This window comes from Pseudophryne corroboree, chromosome 12, assembly GCF_028390025.1.
Source record: "Pseudophryne corroboree isolate aPseCor3 chromosome 12, aPseCor3.hap2, whole genome shotgun sequence".
Classification (NCBI taxonomy): domain Eukaryota; kingdom Metazoa; phylum Chordata; class Amphibia; order Anura; family Myobatrachidae; genus Pseudophryne; species Pseudophryne corroboree.
In genome coordinates, this window is record NC_086455.1 from 2,629,625 (window position 1) to 2,649,291 (window position 19,667).

At 51.9% G+C, this 19,667-nt stretch overlaps 1 protein-coding gene across 8 annotated transcripts in view; it reads right to left on the bottom strand.

The window, feature by feature from the left end:
* Positions 1–12,549: 12,549 nt before the first annotated feature.
* Positions 12,550–19,667, bottom strand: part of DCST1 (DC-STAMP domain containing 1) — a 124,836-nt gene continuing 117,718 nt past the window's right edge. For 7 of the 8 annotated variants that reach the window (XM_063946655.1, XM_063946650.1, XM_063946654.1 and 4 more), the window contains one exon: positions 12,550–13,056. In XM_063946655.1, coding sequence (XP_063802725.1) covers positions 12,835–13,056 — 222 coding nt within the window. In that variant the 3' untranslated portion in view covers positions 12,550–12,834. Of the gene's footprint in view, positions 13,074–19,667 lie in introns of all 8 variants that reach the window. The other variant, XM_063946653.1, reaches the window with a different exon arrangement.

The window sequence follows — 19,667 nt, forward strand, 5'->3', positions numbered from 1 at the left end:
TTGGACATGGAGGTAATCCTTGATGTCCAGGGACACCATATAGTCCCCTTTTTTCCGGTTCTCTATCACTGCTCTGAGTGACTCCATCTTGATTTGAACCTTTTTATGTAAGTGTTCAAAGATTTCAGATTTAGACTATGTCTCACCAAGCCGTCTGGCTTCAGTACCACAATATAGTGTGGAAGACTAATACCCTTTTCCTTGTTGTAGGAGGGGTACTTTGATTATCACCTGCTGGAAATACAGCTTGTGAATTTTTTCCCAATACTGCCTCCCTGTCGGAGGGAGCCGTTGGTAAAGCAGGCTTCAGGAACCTGCGAGGAAAAAATGTCTCGACTCTCCAATCTGTACCCCTGGGATAATACTTGTACGATCTAGGGGTCAACTTGCGAGTGATCCCACTGCGCGCTGAGACTCTTGAGACTACCCCCCCACCTCACCTGAGTCCGCTTGCACGGCCCCAGCGTCACGCTGAGGACTTGGCAGACGCGGTGGAGGGCTTCTTTTCCTGGGAAGGGGCTGCCTGCTGCAGTCTACTTCCCTTTCCTCTATGTCTGGGCAGATATGACTGGCCTTTTGCCCGCTTGCCCACATGGGAAACGGAAGGATTGAGGCTGAAAAGACAGTGTCTTTTTCTGCTGAGATGTAACTTGGGGTAAAAAGGTTGGATTTCCCAGCTGTAGCCGTGGCCCCCAGGTCCGATGGACCGACCCCAAATAACTCCTTCCCTTTATACGGCAATACTTCCATGTGCCGTATGGGATCTGTATCACCTGACCACTGTCGTGTCCATGACATCTTCTGGGAGATATGGACAACGCACTTATCTTGATGCCAGAGTGGAAATATCCCTCTGTGCATCTCGCATACATATATATAGAATGCATCCTATTAAATGCTCTATATCAATAAAATATTTTTAGTCAGGGAATTCGACCAAGCCAACCCAGCACTGCATCTCCAGGCTGATGGCGATCGCTGGTCGCAGTATAACCACCGTATGTGTGTATATACTTTTTAGGATATTTTTCCAGTTGCCTATCAGCTGGCTCCTTGAGGGCGGCCGTATCTGGAGACGGTAACGCCACTTGATAAGCGTGTGAGCGCCTTATCCACCCTAAGGGGTGTTTCCCAACGCGCCCTAACTTCTGGCGGGAAAGGGTATAACGCCAATATTTGCTATCGGGGTAAACCCACGCATCATCACACACTTCATTTTATTTTATCTGATTCAGGAAAAACTACAGGTAGTTTTTTCACTCCCACATAATACCCTTTTTTGTGGTACTTGTAGTATCAGAAATATGTAACACCTCCTTCATTGCCCTTAACGTGTGGCCCTAATGAGGAATACGTTTGTTTATTCACCGTCGACACTGGATTCAGTGTCCGTGTCTGTGTCTGTGTCGACCGACTGAGGTAAATGGGCGTTTTTTTAAAAACCCCTGACGGTGTTTCTGAGACGCCTGGACCGGTACTAATTGTTTGTCGGCCGTCTCATGTCGTCAACCGACTTGCAGCGTGTTGACATTTTCACGTAATTCCCTAAATAAGCCATCCATTCCGGTGTCGACTCCCTAGAGAGTGACATCACCATTACAGGCAATTTCACCGCCTCCTCCAACATCGTCCTCATACATGTCGACACACACGTACCGACACACAGCACACACACCTGGAATGCTCTGACAGAGGACAGGACCCCACTAGCCCTTTGGAGAGACAGAGGGAGAGTTTGCCAGCACACACCAAAAAACGCTATAATTACATAGGGACAACCTTATATAAGTGTTTCTCCCTAATAGCATCTTTATATATATATTTATATCGCCAATTAGTGCCCCCCTCTCTGTTTACACCCTGTTTCTGTAGTGCAGTGCAGGGGAGAGCCTGGGAGCCTTCTCTCCAGCCTTTCTGTGAGAGAAAAAATGGCGCTGTGTGCTGAGGCGATAGGCCCCGCCCCTTTTCCGGCGGGCTCGTCTCCCGCTCTTTAGTGAAGTTTGGCAGGGGTTAAATATCTCCATATAGCCTCTGGGGGCTATATGTGAGGTATTTTTAGCCAGTATATAGGTTTACATTTGCCTCCCAGGGCGCCCCCCCCCAGCGCCCTGCACCCTCAGTGACAGCGTGTGAAGTGTGCTGAGAGGAAAATGGCGCACAGCTGCAGTGCTGTGCGCTACCTTTAGAAGACTGTCAGAGTCTTCAGCCGCCGATTCTGGACCTCTTCTAACTTCAGCATCTGCAAGGGGGCCGGCGGCGCGGCTCCGGTGACCATCCAGGCTGTACCTGTGATCGTCCCTCTGGAGCTGATGTCCAGTAGCCAAGAAGCCAATCCATCCTGCACGCAGGTGAGTTCACTTCTTCTCCCCTCAGTCCCTCGTTGCAGTGATCCTGTTGCCAGCAGGACTCACTGTAAAATAAAAAACCTAAGCTAAACTTTCTCTAAGCAGCTCTTTAGGAGAGCCACCTAGAATTGCACCCTTCTCGGCCGGGCACAAAAATCTAACTGGAGTCTGGAGGAGGGTCATAGGGGGAGGAGCCAGTGCACACCACCTGATCGGAAAAGCTTTACTTTTGTGCCCTGTCTCCTGCGGAGCCGCTATTCCCCATGGTCCTTTCAGGAACCCCAGCATCCACTAGGACGATAGAGAAACTACAGGTAGTTTTTTCACCTCACACATAATACCCTTTTTTGTGGTACTTGGAGTATCAGAAATATGTAACACCTCCTTCATTGCCCTTACGTGTGGCCCTAAAAGAAAATACGTTTGTTTCTTCACCGTCGACACTGAAATCAGTGTCCGTGTCTGTGTCGACCGACTGAGGTAAATGGGCATTTTACAGCCCCTGACGGTGTTTGAGATGCCTGGACAGATACTAATTTGTTCGCCGGCTCTCTCATGTCGTCAACCGGCTTGCAGCGTGTTGACATTGTCACGTAATTTCCATAAATAAGCCATCCATTCCGGTGTCGACTCCCTAGAGAGTGACATCACCATTACAGGCAATTTGCTCCGCCTCCTCACCAATATTTTCCTCATACATGTCGACACACACGTACCGACATACAGCACACACATAGGGAATGCTCTGATAGAGGACAGGACCCACTAGCCCTTTGGGGAGACAGAGGGAGAGTTTGCCAGCACACACCAAAACGCTATAATTATCCAGGGACAACCTTTATATAAGTGTTCCTCCCTTATAGCATTTTAATATATATACATATCGCCAAATCAGTGCCCCCCCCTCTCTGTTTTAACCCTGTTTCTGTAGTGCAGTGCAGGGGAGAGCATGGGAGCCTTCCCACCAGCCTTTCTGTGAGGGAAAATGGCGCTGTGTGCTGAGGAGAATAGGCCCCGCCCCCTTTTCGGCGGGCTTCTTCTCCGGAGTTTTAGATATCTGGCAGGGGTTAAATACATCCATATAGCCTCAAGGGCTATATGTGATGTATTTTTCGCCATACAGGTATTATAATAAGATTTTACTTACCGATAAATCTATTTCTCGGAGTCCGTAGTGGATGCTGGGGTTCCTGAAAGGACCATGGGGAATAGCGGCTCCGCAGGAGACAGGGCACAAAAAGTAAAGCTTTTCCAGATCAGGTGGTGTGCACTGGCTCCTCCCCCTATGACCCTCCTCCAGACTCCAGTTAGGTACTGTGCCCGGACGAGCGTACACAATAAGGGAGGATTTTGAATCCCGGGTAAGACTCATACCAGCCACACCAATCACACCGTACAACCTGTGATCTAAACCCAGTTAACAGTATGATAACAGCGGAGCCTCTGAAAGATGGCTTCCTTCAACAATAACCCGAATTAGTTAACAATAACTATGTACAATTTATGCAGATAATCCGCACTTGGGATGGGCGCCCAGCATCCACTACGGACTCCGAGAAATAGATTTATCGGTAAGTAAAATCTTATTTTCTCTATCGTCCTAGTGGATGCTGGGGTTCCTGAAAGGACCATGGGGATTATACCAAAGCTCCCAAACGGGCGGGAGAGTGCGGATGACTCTGCAGCACCGAATGAGAGAACTCCAGGTCCTCCTTAGCCAGAGTATCAAATTTGTAAAATTTTACAAACGTGTTCTCCCCTGACCACGTAGCTGCTCGGCAAAGTTGTAATGCCGAGACCCCTCGGGCAGCCGCCCAAGATGAGCCCACCTTCCTTGTGGAGTGGGCCTTTACAGATTTAGGCTGTGGCAGGCCTGCCACAGAATGTGCAAGTTGGATTGTGCTACAGATCCAACGAGCAATCGTCTGCTTAGACGCAGGAGCACCCATCTTGTTGGGTGCATACAATATAAACAACGAGTCAGATTTTCTGACTCCAGCTGTCCTTGCAATATATATTTTTAATGCTCTGACAACGTCCAGTAACTTGGAGTCCTCCAAGTCACTTGTAGCCGCAGGCACTACAATAGGCTGGTTCAGATGAAATGCTGACACCACCTTAGGGAGAAAATGCGGACGAGTCCGCAGTTCTGCCCTGTCCGAATGGAAAATCAGATATGGGCTTTTGTAAGATAAAGCTGCCAATTCTGATACTCTCCTGGCAGAAGCCAGGGCTAGAAGCATGGTCACTTTCCAAGTGAGATATTTCAAATCCACCTTTTTTAGTGGTTCAAACCAATGAGATTTTAGAAAGTCCAAAACCACATTGAGATCCCACGGTGCCACTGGAGGCACCACAGGAGGCTGTATATGCAGCACTCCCTTAACAAAGGTCTGGACTTCAGGGACTGAAGCCAATTCTTTTTGAAAGAAAATCGACAGGGCCGAAATTTGAACCTTAATAGATCCCAATTTGAGACCCATAGACAATCCTGATTGCAGGAAATGTAGGAATCGACCCAGTTGAAATTCCTCCGTCGGAGCACTCCGATCTTCGCACCACGCAACATATTTTCGCCAAATTCGGTGATAATGTTGCACGGTTACTTCCTTCCTTGCTTTAATCAAAGTAGGAATGACTTCTTCCGGCATGCCTTTTTCCTTTAGGATCCGGCGTTCAACCGCCATGCCGTCAAACGCAGCCGCGGTAAGTCTTGAAACAGACAGGGACCCTGCTGAAGCAAGTCCCTCCTTAGAGGTAGAGGCCACGGATCTTCCGTGATCATCTCTTGAAGTTCCGGGTACCAAGTCCTTCTTGGCCAATCCGGAACCACTAGTATCGTTCTTACGCCTCTTTGCCGTATAATTCTCAATACTTTTGGTATGAGAGGCAGAGGAGGAAACACATACACCGACTGGTACACCCAAGGCGTTACCAGCGCGTCCACAGCTATTGCCTGCGGATCTCTTGACCTGGCGCAATACCTGTCCAGTTTTTTGTTGAGGCGAGACGCCATCATGTCCACCATTGGTCTTTCCCAACGGGTTACCAGCATGTGGAAGACTTCTGGATGAAGTCCCCACTCTCCCGGGTGAAGATCGTGTCTGCTGAGGAAGTCTGCTTCCCAGTTGTCCACTCCCGGGATGAACACTGCTGACAGTGCTATCACATGATTCTCTGCCCAGCGAAGAATCCTTGCAGCTTCTGCCATTGCACTCCTGCTTCTTGTGCCGCCCTGTCTGTTCACATGGGCGACTGCCGTGATGTTGTCCGACTGGATCAACACCGGTTTTCCCTGAAGCAGAGGTTCTGCCTGGCTTAGAGCATTGTATATTGCTCTTAGTTCCAGAATGTTTATGTGAAGAGACGTTTCCAGACTCGTCCATACTCCCTGGAAGTTTCTTCCTTGTGTGACTGCTCCCCAGCCTCTCAGGCTGGCGTCCGTGGTCACCAGGATCCAATCCTGTATGCCGAATCTGCGGCCCTCCAATAGATGAGGACTCTGCAACCACCACAGAAGAGACACCCTTGTCCTTGGAGACAGGGTTATCCGTAGGTGCATCTGAAGATGCGACCCTGACCATTTGTCCAACAGATCCCTTTGGAAAATTCTTGTGTGGAATCTGCCGAATGGAATTGCTTCGTAAGAAGCCACCATTTTTCCCAGGACTCTTGTGCATTGATGTACAGACACCTTTCCTGGTTTTAGGAGGTTCCTGACAAGCTCGGATAACTCCTTGGCTTTTTCCTCCGGGAGAAAAACCTTTTTCTGAACCGTGTCCAGAATCATCCCTAGGAACAGCAGCCGAGTTGTCGGCATTAACTGGGATTTTGGAATATTCAGAATCCACCCGTGCTGTTTTAGCACTTCTTGAGACAGTGCTAATCCCATCTCTAGCTGTTCTCTGGACCTTGCCCTTATTAGGAGATCGTCCAAGTATGGGATAATTAATATGCCTTTTCTTCGAAGAAGAATCATCATCTCGGCCATTACCTTTGTAAAGATCCGAGGTGCCGTGGACAATCCGAACGGCAGCGTCTGAAACTGATAGTGACAGTTTTGTACAACGAACCTGAGGTACCCCTGGTGTGAGGGGTAAATTGGAACGTGGAGATACGCATCCTTGATGTCCAAGGATACCATAAAGTCCCCCTCTTCCAGGTTCGCTATCACTGCTCTGAGTGACTCCATCTTGAACTTGAACTTCTTTATGTACAGGTTCAAGGACTTCAGATTTAGAATAGGCCTTACCGAGCCATCCGGCTTCGGTACCACAAAAAGAGTGGAATAATACCCCTTCCCTTGTTGTAGAAGAGGTACCTTGACTATCACCTGCTGAGAGTACAGCTTGTGAATGGCTTCCAAAACCGTCTCCCTTTCGGAGGGGGACGTTGGTAAAGCAGACTTCAGGAAACGGCGAGGTGGATCTGTCTCTAATTCCAACCTGTACCCTTGAGATATTATCTGCAGGATCCAGGGATCTACCTGCGAGTGAGCCCACTGCGCGCTGTAATTTTTGAGACGACCGCCCACCGTCCCCGAGTCCGCTTGAGAAGCCCCAGCGTCATGCTGAGGCTTTTGTAGAAGCCGGGGAGGGCTTCTGTTCCTGGGAAGGAGCTGCGTGTTGCTGTCTCTTCCCTCGACCTCTGCCTCGTGGCAGATATGAATAGCCCTTTGCTCTCTTATTTTTAAAGGAACGAAAGGGCTGCGGTTGAAAAGTCGGTGCCTTTTTATGTTGGGGAGTGACTTGAGGTAGAAAGGTGGATTTCCCGGCTGTAGCCGTGGCCACCAAATCTGATAGACCGACTCCAAATAACTCCTCCCCTTTATACGGCAAAACTTCCATATGCCGTTTTGAATCCGCATCGCCTGTCCACTGTCGCGTCCATAAAGCTCTTCTGGCCGAAATGGACATAGCACTTACCCGTGATGCCAGTGTGCAGATATCCCTCTGTGCATCACGCATATAAAGAAATGCATCCTTTATTTGTTCTAACGACAGTAAAATATTGTCCCTGTCCAGGGTATCAATATTTTCAATCAGGGACTCTGACCAAACTACCCCAGCACTGCACATCCAGGCAGTCGCTACAGCTGGTCGTAGTATAACACCTGCATGTGTGTATATACTTTTTTGGATATTTTCCATCCTCCTATCTGATGGATCTTTAAGTGCGGCCGTCTCAGGAGAGGGTAACGCCACTTGTTTAGATAAGCGTGTTAGCGCCTTGTCCACCCTAGGAGGTGTTTCCCAGCGCTCCCTAACCTCTGGCGGGAAAGGGTATAATGCCAATAATTTCTTTGAAATTATCAGCTTTTTATCAGGGGCAACCCACGCTTCATTACACACGTCATTTAATTCTTCTGATTCAGGAAAAACTATAGGTAGTTTTTTCACACCCCACATAATACCCTGTTTAGTGGTACCTGTAGTATCAGCTAAATGTAACGCCTCCTTCATTGCCAAAATCATATAACGTGTGGCCCTACTGGAAAATACGGTTGATTCGTCACCGTCACCACTGGAGTCAGTGCCTGTGTCTGGGTCTGTGTCGACCGACTGAGGCAAAGGGCGTTTCACAGCCCCTGACGGTGTTTGAGTCGCCTGGACAGGCACTAATTGATTGTCCGGCCGCCTCATGTCGTCAAACGACTGCTTTAGCGTGTTGACACTATCCCGTAGTTCCATAAATAAAGGCATCCATTCTGGTGTCGACTCCCTAGGGGGTGACATCCTCATATTTGGCAATTGCTCCGCCTCCACACCAATATCGTCCTCATACATGTCGACACACACGTACCGACACACAGCAGACACACAGGGAATGCTCCTAACGAAGACAGGACCCACTAGCCCTTTGGGGAGACAGAGGGAGAGTTTGCCAGCACACACCAAAAGCGCTATATATATATCAGGGATAGCCTTATAATAAGTGCTCCCTTATAGCTGCTTTGTTATATCAAAATATCGCCATAAATTTGCCCCCCCCTCTCTGTTTTACCCTGTTTCTGTAGTGCAGTGCAGGGGAGAGACTTGGGAGCCGTCCTGACCAGCGGAGCTGTGAGAGGAAATGGCGCCGTGTGCTGAGGAGATAGGCCCCGCCCCTTTTCCGGCGGGCTCGTCTCCCGCTATTTAGTGAATCCAGGCAGGGGTTAAATATCTCCATATAGCCTCTGGGGGCTATATGTGAGGTATTTTTAGCCTTTATATAGGTTACATTTGCCTCCCAGGGCGCCCCCCCCCAGCGCCCTGCACCCTCAGTGACTGCGTGTGAAGTGTGCTGAGAGGAAAATGGCGCACAGCTGCAGTGCTGTGCGCTACCTTTAGAAGACTGCAGGAGTCTTCAGCCGCCGATTCTGGACCTCTTCTGACTTCAGCATCTGCAAGGGGGCCGGCGGCGCGGCTCCGGTGACCATCCAGGCTGTACCTGTGATCGTCCCTCTGGAGCTGATGTCCAGTAGCCAAGAAGCCAATCCATCCTGCACGCAGGTGAGTTGACTCCTTCTCCCCTCAGTCCCTCGCTGCAGTGATCCTGTTGCCAGCAGGAATCACTGTAAAATAAAAAACCTAGCTAAACTTTTTCTAAGCAGCTCTTTAGGAGAGCCACCTAGATTGCACCCTTCTCGGCCGGGCACAAAAATCTAACTGGAGTCTGGAGGAGGGTCATAGGGGGAGGAGCCAGTGCACACCACCTGATCTGGAAAAGCTTTACTTTTTGTGCCCTGTCTCCTGCGGAGCCGCTATTCCCCATGGTCCTTTCAGGAACCCCAGCATCCACTAGGACGATAGAGAAACATTGCTGCCCAGGGCGCCCCCCCCCAGCGCCCTGCACCCTCCGTGACCGCTGTGTGAAGTGTGCTGACAACAATGGCGCACAGCTGCAGTGCTGTGCGCTACCTGATGAAGACTGAGAGTCTTCTGCCGCCTGGTTCCGGACCTCTTCATCTTCAGCATCTGCAAGGGGGGTCGGCGGCGCGGCTCCGGGACGAACCCCAGGGCGAGCCCTGTGTTCCGACTCCCTCTGGAGCTATGTCCAGTAGCCTAAGAATCCAATCCATCCTGCACGCAGGTGAGTTGAAAATCTCTCCCCTAAGTCCCTCGATGCAGTGAGCCTGTTGCCAGCAGGACTCACTGAAACTAAAGAACCTAAAAACTTTTTCTAAGTAACTCTTTAAGAGAGCCACCTAGATTGCACCCTTCTCGGCCGGGCACAAAAACCTAACTGAGGCTTGGAGGAGGGTCATAGGGGGAGGAGCCAGTACACACCATGTGATCCTAAAAGCTTGCTTTTGTGCCCTGTCTCCTGCGGAGCCGCTGTTCCCCATGGTCCTGACGGAGTCCCCAGCATCCACTAGGACGTTAGAGAAATACTGTGTATTTGTAGGGTAAAGAAATACTGCACAGTAGATTTTTAATTATCAATGAGCTGAGTCCCAGCTCCTGTAATAGAGCAGATTCCCTGATCTAAATGTCTGAAATGGGGCAGAGGACTCCCCTGCAGGAGGAATGTAGCCAAAGCAAGATGTAACAATATTTCTGCAGCACACTGCACAGAAAAGCTACAAACTCCAGAGACAGGTGTGTTGCCTAGAGACAATGAGAGCTGGGAGCCTCCATCGGGGGGAATAAGCTTCACCCCCCTTCCCCCCTCATACCTTATACATGTAAAGAATCCTCCCTGCACAGCCAGGAGAGGAAAGGAGCTTTCAGTGGCCCGGGGAGCGGGGGACTGTGGAGCGGCGTCTCGTCATGCTGCAGCGGCTGGGGAGCGGAGAAAGCCCGCCGTACAGAGCGGGAGTTAGCTCCGCCCCCTCCGCTTCGGTGCCAAATTCAAATCCGCTGTATAGTAAGCGGAAAGCGCCCATGCATCCCCCGGCCGCCTGTATGCTGCGGCCGGGGAGCGATGTGCGGCCGGGGAGCGGAAAGCCTGAGCCCGCCGAACGAAGTGGGAGTTAGCTCCGCCCCCCTGCTCCGGTCACTTTCAAATTAAAACCGCACCATCATCCGGCTGCCTGTAAGTGTGTATGCTGCGGCCGGGGAGAGTGTGTCCTTTGCTGGAATCGAACCCTAGCTCATGGGCATCGTAACCATAGGTGTTACCACTCTGCCCTGAGAGCTATGCTAATTATTACACAGATATATGATATATGTAAATGTATCACCCGGCTGCCTGTATGCTGCAGCCGGGGAGTGAAGAGCGCTGAGCCCGCTTACAGAGCGGGCTGAAGCTCCGCCCCCCACATAATGGCGCCAATTTCAAATTAGTAAGCCTTTTATGCACTCCAGCCTGTCTGACTGGAGAGTATAGGGGAGCCTGTCCATCCATGTATTAAAACACTGAAACTGAAAAATGTAAAAACATACATCAGTCTGGAGGGGGAGGGGGGGAGATTGTACTCACCGCTTCCTTCCGTCAGGCGTTTCGACCCAGCGGCCCCGACACGCGCCGCACGCAGCGGTGTCCGGCCATTTTTGATACTCACCGCTGCCATGCTGCCGGAATCTTCTGCTGGATGGAGTGGCCCCGACACGCGCCGCACGCAGCGGTGTCCGGCCAACTCAGGAGAGCTCAGTGTCTCCCTCAGCCGGGGCCCATCCCGAGCCGCACGCAGCTGCGATGGGACCCCGCCGGCAGCTCCCGCGGTGCAGACTGGCAGTGGCAGAGCTGCCAGTCTGTGAGTGTGTGAAAGAAAAATAAAATAATAAAGAAAAAATTCTTCAGCTAAACCCAAGTGAACCAGCTACCTCGGTCACTAAACTAAGACTGGCTTGGAGGGGAGATAGTAGGGGAGGAGCTAGCCACAGTGTGAGAATTTTAAAGTGCCAGCTCCCAATTACTGCCTACTATTTCCCCATTGTAACTACACTCCAGTGGCCCCTAGTGGATGAAGGAGAAAGATGGCCTGTGACAGTATGTATACCCCCTATGTGACAGCAGACACCTGCAGCATCTCCCGTCATGTTACCCTCCCCTGTAAGATGGCCTGTGACAGTATGTATACCCCCTATGTGACAGCAGATCCTGCAGCATCTCCCGTCATGTTACCCTCCCCTGTAAGATGGCCTGTGACAGTATGTATACCCCCTATGTGACAGCAGACACCTGCATCATCCCGTCATGTTACCCTCCCCTGTAAGATGGCCTGTGACAGTATGTATACCCCCTATGTGACAGCAGACACCTGCAGCATCCCGTCATGTTACCATCCCCTGTAAGATGGCCTGTGACAGTATGTATACCCCCTATGTGACAGCAGACACCTGCAGCATCTCCCGTCATGTTACCCTCCCCTGTAAGATGGCCTGTGACAGTATGTATACCCCCTATGTGACAGCAGACACCTGTGCCCAAGTACTGCTGTCATTAGCATCACCAGGCACCTGCAGCATCTCCCGTCATGTTACCCTCCCCTGTAAGATGGACTGTGACAGTATGTATACCCCCTATGTGACAGCAGACACCTGCAGCATCCCGTCATGTTACCCTCCCCTGTAAGATGGCCTGTGACAGTATGTATACCCCCTATGTGACAGCAGACACCTGCAGCATCCCGTCATGTTACCCTCCCCTGTAAGATGGCCTGTGACCGTATGTACACCCCCTATGTGACAGCAGACACCTGTGCCCAAGTACTGCTGTCATTAGCATCACCAGGCACCTGCAGCATCTCCCGTCATGTTACCCTCCCCTGTAAGATGGCCTGTGACCGTATGTACACCCCCTATGTGACAGCAGACACCTGTGCCCAAGTACTGCTGTCATTAGCATCACCAGGCACCTGCAGCATCTCCCGTCATGTTACCCTCCCCTGTAAGATGGCCTGTGACAGTATGTATACCCCCTATGTGACAGCAGACACCTGCAGCATCTCCCGTCATGTTACCCTCCCCTGTAAGATGGCCTGTGACAGTATGTATACCCCCTATGTGGCAGCAGACACCTGCAGCATCTCCCGTCATGTTACCCTCCCCTGTAAGATGGCCTGTGACAGTATGTACACCCCCTATGTGACAGCAGACACCTGTGCCCAAGTACTGCTGTCATTAGCATCACCAGGCACCTGTAGCATCCAGAACTTTAGGCATAAGACTACAGATTGTGTCTTGCCATTTTACTGGAAGGTTTATTAAGTGACTCTCCCCAATGCAGAGCAATCTTCAGTGCTGGATTATTCACTACATACAACCCGTGCACTGGTAGGCAGATTTGCAAGAGTTCCTTTTTATTATGTAATTTCTATTACTTTCAAAGATAAAATTCACAACAGTACACAAACAAATAGAACAACAAAACAATATAATGCAATCATTGCCTCACGCAAAAAACAGGAAAACCTGCGTAACTGTCAGGAGACGTCACAAAACAAACGCTATAAAGTGTAACACGAATAACAAGGTGTGAATAAAACAGAATAACATTAAGCATAAACTGGATGACATTTCTACACAACGGATAAATAAACAGGAATCTTGTGAGTGCAAGTAACCTAATTGAAGTCTTTAGTGGGGTAACGGATGGGATGGTCACGCGGCTTACAGATGTAGCAGACACTTCCCATCACAATCCAGCACTGCCGACAGTAGACTGCGCCACATGGTCCAGTAGGGCAGACATAGGAGGATCTGCTCTCACTCTCGTCACACACTATACACCGTCGGCGAATGATGACTCGCAACCATGGGAATAAGTCCATCAAAGCTATAATCACCTTAAAGAGTAAAGTAGCTGGAAGTTGGAAGAGAGTAATGAAGTTGGAGTGTGAGCGAGAGTAAAGTAGGTGGAAGAAAGTACAGTGGTAGGAAGGTGAAGGATTAGTGGTTGGAGGGTGCAGGAGAGTACAGTGGCTGGAGGGTGCAGGAGAGTACAGTAGCTGGAGGGTGCAGGAGATGGAGGATGAAGGAGAGTACAGTGGCTGGAGGGTGAGGGAGAGGACAGTGGCTGGAGGGTGAGGAAGAGGACAGTGGCTGGAGGGTGCAGGAGATGGAGGATGAAGGAGAGTACAGTGGCTGGAGGGTGCAGGAGCGTACAGTGGCTGGACGGTGCAGGAGATGGAGGATGAAGGAGAGGACAGTGGCTGGAGGGTGAGGGAGATGGAGGGTGCGGAAGAGTACAGTGGCTGGAGGGTGCGGGAGAGTACAGTAGCTGGAGGGTGAGGGAGAGGACAGTGGCTGGATGGTGAGGGAGAGGATAGTGGCTGGAGGGTGAGGGAGAGGACAGTGGCTGGAGGGTGCAGGAGATGGAGAATGAAGGAGAGTACAGTGGCTGGAGGGTGAAGGAGAGGACAGTTGCTGGAGGGTGTAGGAGAGTACAGTGGCTGGAGGGTGCAGGAGAGTACAGTGGCTGGAGGGTGCAGGAGAGTACAGTGGCTGGAGGGTGCAGGAGAGTACAGTGGCAGGAGAGTACAGTGGCTGGAGGGTGCAGGAGAGTACAGTGGCTGGAGGGTGCGGGAGAGTACAGTGGCTGGAGGGTGCGGGAGAGTACAGTGGCTGGAGAGTGAGGGAGAGGACAGTGGCTGGATGGTGAGGGAGAGGATAGTGGCTGGAGGGTGAGGGAGAGGACAGTGGCTGGAGGGTGCAGGAGATGGAGAATGAAGGAGAGTACAGTGGCTGGAGGGTGCAGGAGAGTATAGTGGCTGGAGGGTGAAGGAGAGGACAGTTGCTGGAGGGTGCAGGAGAGTACAATGGCTGGAGGGTGCAGGAGAGTACAGTGGCTGGAGGGTGCAGAAGAGTACAGTGGCTGGAGGGTGCAGGAGAGTACAGTGGCTGGAGGGTGCAGGAGAGGACAGTGGCTGGAGGGTGCAGGAGAGGACAGTGGCTGGAGGGTGAGGGAGAGGACAGTGGCTGGAGGGTGAGGGAGAGGACAGTGGCTGGAGGGTGCAGGAGAGGACAGTGGCTGGAGGGTGCAGGAGAGGACAGTGGCTGGAGGGTGCAGGAGAGTACAGTGGCTGGAGGGTGAGGGAGAGGACAGTGGCTGGAGGGTGAGGGAGAGGACAGTGGCTGGAGGGTGCAGGAACGTACAGTGGCTGGAGGGTGCAGGAGATGGAGGATGAAGGAGAGTACAGTGGATGGAGGGTGAGGGAGAGGACAGTGGCTGGAGGGTGAGGGAGAGGACAGTGGCTGGAGGGTGCAGGAGCGTACAGTGGCTGGAGGGTGCAGGAGATGGAGGATGAAGGAGAGTACAGTGGCTGGAGGGTGCGGGAGAGTACAGTGGCTGGAGGGTGAGGGAGAGGACAGTGGCTGGAGGGTGAGGGAGAGGACAGTAGATGGAGGGTGCAGGAGAGTACAGTGGCTGGAGGGTGCAGGAGCGTACAGTGGCTGGAGGGTGCAAGAGATGGAGGATGAAGGAGAGTACAGTGGCTGGAGGGTGCGGGAGAGTACAGTGGCTGGAGGGTGCGGGAGAGTACAGTGGCTGGAGGGTGCGGGAGAGTACAGTGGCTGGAGGGCGAGGGAGAGGACAGTGGCTGGATGGTGAGGGAGAGGATAGTGGCTGGAGGGTGAGGGAGAGGACAGTGGCTGGAGGGTGCAGGAGATGGAGGATGAAGGAGAGTACAGTGGCTGGAGGGTGAAGGAGAGGACAGTGGCTGGAGGGTGCAGGAGAGTACAGTGGCTGGAGGGTGCAGGAGAGTACAGTGGCTGGAGGGTGAGGACAGTGGCTGGAGGGTGAGGACAGTGGCTGGAGGGTGCAGGAGAGTACAGTGGCTGGAGGGTGCAGGAGAGGACAGTGGCTGGAGGGTGCGGGAGAGGACAGTGGCTGGAGGGTGCGGGAGAGGACAGTGGCTGGAGGGTGCAGGAGATGGAGGATGAAGGAGAGTACAGTGGCTGGAGGGTGAAGGAGGGGACAGTGGCTGGAGGGTGCAGGAGAGTACAGTGGCTGGAGGGTGCAGGAGAGTACAGTGGCTGGAGGGTGAGGGAGAGGACAGTGGCTGGAGGGTGCAGGAGAGTACAGTGGCTGGAGGGTGCAGGAGAGTACAGTGGCTGGAGGGTGCAGGAGAGTACAGTGGCTGGAGGGTGCAGGAGAGGACAGTGGCTGGAGGGTGAGGGAGAGGACAGTGGCTGGAGGGTGAGGGAGAGGACAGTGGCTGGAGGGTGCAGGAGCGTACAGTGGCTGGAAGGTGCAGGAGATGGAGAATGAAGGAGAGTACAGTGGCTGGAGGGTGCAGGAGCGTACAGTGGCTGGAGGGTGCAGGAGATGGAGGATGAAAGAGAGTACAGTGGCTGGAGGGTGAGGGAGAGGACAGTGGCTGGAGGGTGAGGGAGAGGACAGTGGCTGGAGGGTGCAGGAGCGTACAGTGGCTGGAGGGTGCAGGAGATGGAGGATGAAAGAGAGTACAGTGGCTGGAGGGTGCGGGAGAGTACAGTGGCTGGAGGGTGAGGGAGAGTACAGTGGCTGGCGGGTGAGGGAGAGTACAGTGGCTGGAGGGTGAGAGAGAGGACAGTAGATGGAGGGTGCAGGAGAGTACAGTGGCTGGAGGGTGCAAGAGCGTACAGTGGCTGGAGGATGAAGCAGAGTACAGTGGCTGGAGGATGAAGGAGAGTACAGTGGCTGGAGGGTGCAGGAGATGGAGGATGAAGGAGAGTACAGTGGCTGGAGGGTGCAGGAGCGTACAGTGGCTGGAGGATGCAGGAGATGGAGGATGAAGGAGAGTACAGTGGCTGGAGGGTGCTGGAGAGTACAGTGGCTGGAGGGTGCGGGAGAGGACAGTGGCTGGAGGGTGAGGGAGAGTACAGTGGCTGGAGGGTGAGGGAGAGGACAGTGGCTGGAGGGTGAGGGAGAGGACAGTAGATGGAGGGTGCAGGAGAGTGCAGTAGATGGAGGATGAAGGAGAGTACAGTAGATGGAGGAGGAAGGAGAGTACAGTAGATGGAGGATGAAGGAGAGTATAGTGGCTGGAGGATGCAGGAGAGGACAGTGGCTGGAGGGTGAGGGAGAGTACAGTGGCTGGAGGGTGAGGGAGAGTACAGTGGCTGGAGGGTGCAGGAGAATACAGTGGCTGGAGGGTGCAGGAGAGTACAGTGGCTGGAGGGTGTAGGAGAGTACAGTAGATGGAGGGTGCAGGAGAGTACAGTAGATGGAGGATGAAGCAGAGTACAGTGGCTGGAGGGTGTAGGAGAGTACAGTGGCTGGAGGATGAAGGAGAGGACAGTGGCTGGAGGATGAAGGAGAGTACAGTAGATGGAGGATGAAGGAGAGTACAGTAGATGGAGGATGAAGGAGAGTACAGTAGATGGAGGATGAAGGAGAGTACAGTAGATGGAGGATGAAGGAGAGGACAGTGGCTGGAGGATGAAGGAGAGGACAGTGGCTGGAGGATGAAGGAGAGGACAGTGGCTGGAGGATGAAGGAGAGTACAGTAGATGGAGGATGAAGGAGAGTACAGTAGATGGAGGATGAAGGAGAGTACAGTAGATGGAGGATGAAGGAGAGGACAGTGGCTGGAGGATGAAGGAGAGGACAGTGGATGGAGGATGAAGGAGAGGACAGTGGCTGGAGGATGAAGGAGAGGACAGTGGCTGGAGGATGAAGGAGAGTACAGTGGCTGGAGGGTGCAGGAGAGTACAGTGGCTGGAGGATGAAGGAGAGTACAGTAGATGGAGGATGAAGGAGAGTACAGTGGCTGGAGGATGAAGGAGAGTACAGTGGCTGGAGGATGAAGGAGAGTACAGTAGATGGAGGATGAAGGAGAGTACAGTAGATGGAGGATGAAGGAGAGTACAGTAGATGGAGGATGAAGGAGAGTACAGTAGATGGAGGATGAAGGAGAGTACAGTAGATGGAGGATGAAGGAGAGTACAGTAGATGGAGGATGAAGGAGAGTACAGTAGATGGAGGATGAAGGAGAGTACAGTGGCTGGAGGATGAAGGAGAGTACAGTGGCTGGAGGATGAAGGAGAGTACAGTAGATGGAGGATGAAGGAGAGTACAGTAGATGGAGGATGAAGGAGAGTACAGTAGATGGAGGATGAAGGAGAGTACAGTGGCTGGAGGGTGCAGGAGAGTACAGTGGCTGGAGGATGAAGGAGAGTACAGTGGCTGGAGGATGAAGGAGAGTACAGTAGATGGAGGATGAAGGAGAGTACAGTAGATGGAGGATGAAGGAGAGTACAGTAGATGGAGGATGAAGGAGAGTACAGTAGATGGAGGATGAAGGAGAGTACAGTGGCTGGAGGGTGCAGGAGAGTACAGTAGATGGAGGATGAAGGAGAGTACAGTGGCTGGAGGATGAAGGAGAGTACAGTGGCTGGAGGATGAAGGAGAGTACAGTAGATGGAGGATGAAGGAGAGTACAGTGGCTGGAGGATGAAGGAGAGTACAGTAGATGGAGGATGAAGGAGAGTACAGTAGATGGAGGATGAAGGAGAGTACAGTAGATGGAGGATGAAGGAGAGTACAGTAGATGGAGGATGAAAGAGAGTACAGTAGATGGAGGATGAAGGAGAGTACAGTGGCTGGAGGATGAAGGAGAGTACAGTGGCTGGAGGATGAAGGAGAGTACAGTAGATGGAGGATGAAGGAGAGTACAGTAGATGGAGAATGAAGGAGAGTACAGTGGCTGGAGGGTGCAGGAGAGTACAGTAGATGGAGGATGAAGGAGAGTACAGTGGCTGGAGGGTGCAGGAGAGTACAGTGGCTGGAGGGTGCAGGAGAGTACAGTGGCTGGAGGGTGCTGGAGAGTACAGTAGATGGAGGATGAAGGAGAGTACAGTAGATGGAGGATGAAGGAGAGTACAGTAGATGGAGGATGAAGGAGAGTACAGTAGATGGAGGATGAAGGAGAGTACAGTAGATGGAGGATGAAGGAGAGTACAGTGGCTGGGGGGTGCAGGAGAGTACAGTGGCTGGAAAAAATAGGATTTTAATTACCTACCGATAAATCCTTTTCTTGTAGTCCGTAGAGGATGCTGGGATCCACATTAGTACCATGGGGTATAGACGGGTCCCTTGGGAGCCATGGGCACTTTAAGAGTTTAATAGTGTGGGCTGGCTCCTCCCTCTATGCCCCTCCTACCAGACTCAGTCTAGAAACTCTGCCCGAGGAGACGGACATACTTCGAGAGAAGGAAATACACAGATAGTGGTGAGATTCACACCAGCTCACACATAACAGCAGAAAGCCAAGCTAACCAACTTGAAACAATTCAGCAACGGCTGAACAACAGTACTTATATGCAGGAAAACGAAGCGCTAAGCGGGCGCCCAGCATCCTATATGGCAGGGCTGGCCAAACCGGTCCTCGAGATCTACCAACAGTTCATGTTTTCCAGGCCTCCTGGAGATCTGTAGAATTGTCAGTTAGGAATGAATGCAGCACATCTTAATTAGTAATGACTACACCTGTGTACCAGCTAGGTGGTCTGGAAAATGTGAACCGTTGGTAGATCTCGAGGACCGGTTTGGCCAGCCCTGCTATATGGACTTCAAGAAAAGGATTTACTGGTAGGTAATTAAAATCCTATTTTCTCTTATGTCCTAGAGGATGCTGGGGTCCATTTAGTACCATGGGGATGTACCAAAGCTCCCAGTACGGGAGGGAGAGCGTGGAGGCTCCTGCAGCACCGATTGACCAAGCTTAAGGTCCTCAGAGGCCAAAGTATCGAACTTGTAGAACTTAGCAAACATGTTAGATCATGACCAAGTAGCAGCTCGGCAGAGTTGTAAAGCCGAGACACCCCGGGCGCCCAGGAAGAATCCACCTTACAAGTAGAGTGGGCCTTAACAGATCTTGGACATGGCAAGCCTGCCGTAGAATACGCATGCTGGATAGTGAACCTGATCCAGCGAGAGATCGTCTGCTTAGAAGCAGGACACCCAACCTTGGCCCTCATTCCGAGTTGTTCGCTCGCTAGCTGCTTTTAGCAGCATTGCACACGCTAAGCCACCGCCTACTGGGAGTGTATTTGATCATAGAATAATTGCGAACGAAAGATTAGCAGAATTGCGAATAGAAATTTCTTAGCAGTTTCTGAGTAGCTCGAGACTTACTCTGCCATTGCGATCAGTTCAGTCAGTTTCGTTCCTGGTTTGACGTCACAAACACACCCAGCGTTCGCCCAGACACTCCCCCGTTTCTTCAGACACTCCCGCGTTTTTCCCAGAAACGGCTGCGTTTTTTCCGCACACACCCATAAAACGGCTAGTTTCCGCCCAGAAACACCCACTTCCTGTCAATCACACTCCGATCACCAGAACGAAGAGATTTCTTCGTTAAGCCGTGAGTAAAATACCAAATTTTTTAGCAAATTTACTTGGCGCAGGCACACTGCGAATGTTGCGCATGCGCAGTTTGCGACTAATCGCACCGATGCGAAGAAAAATAATGAG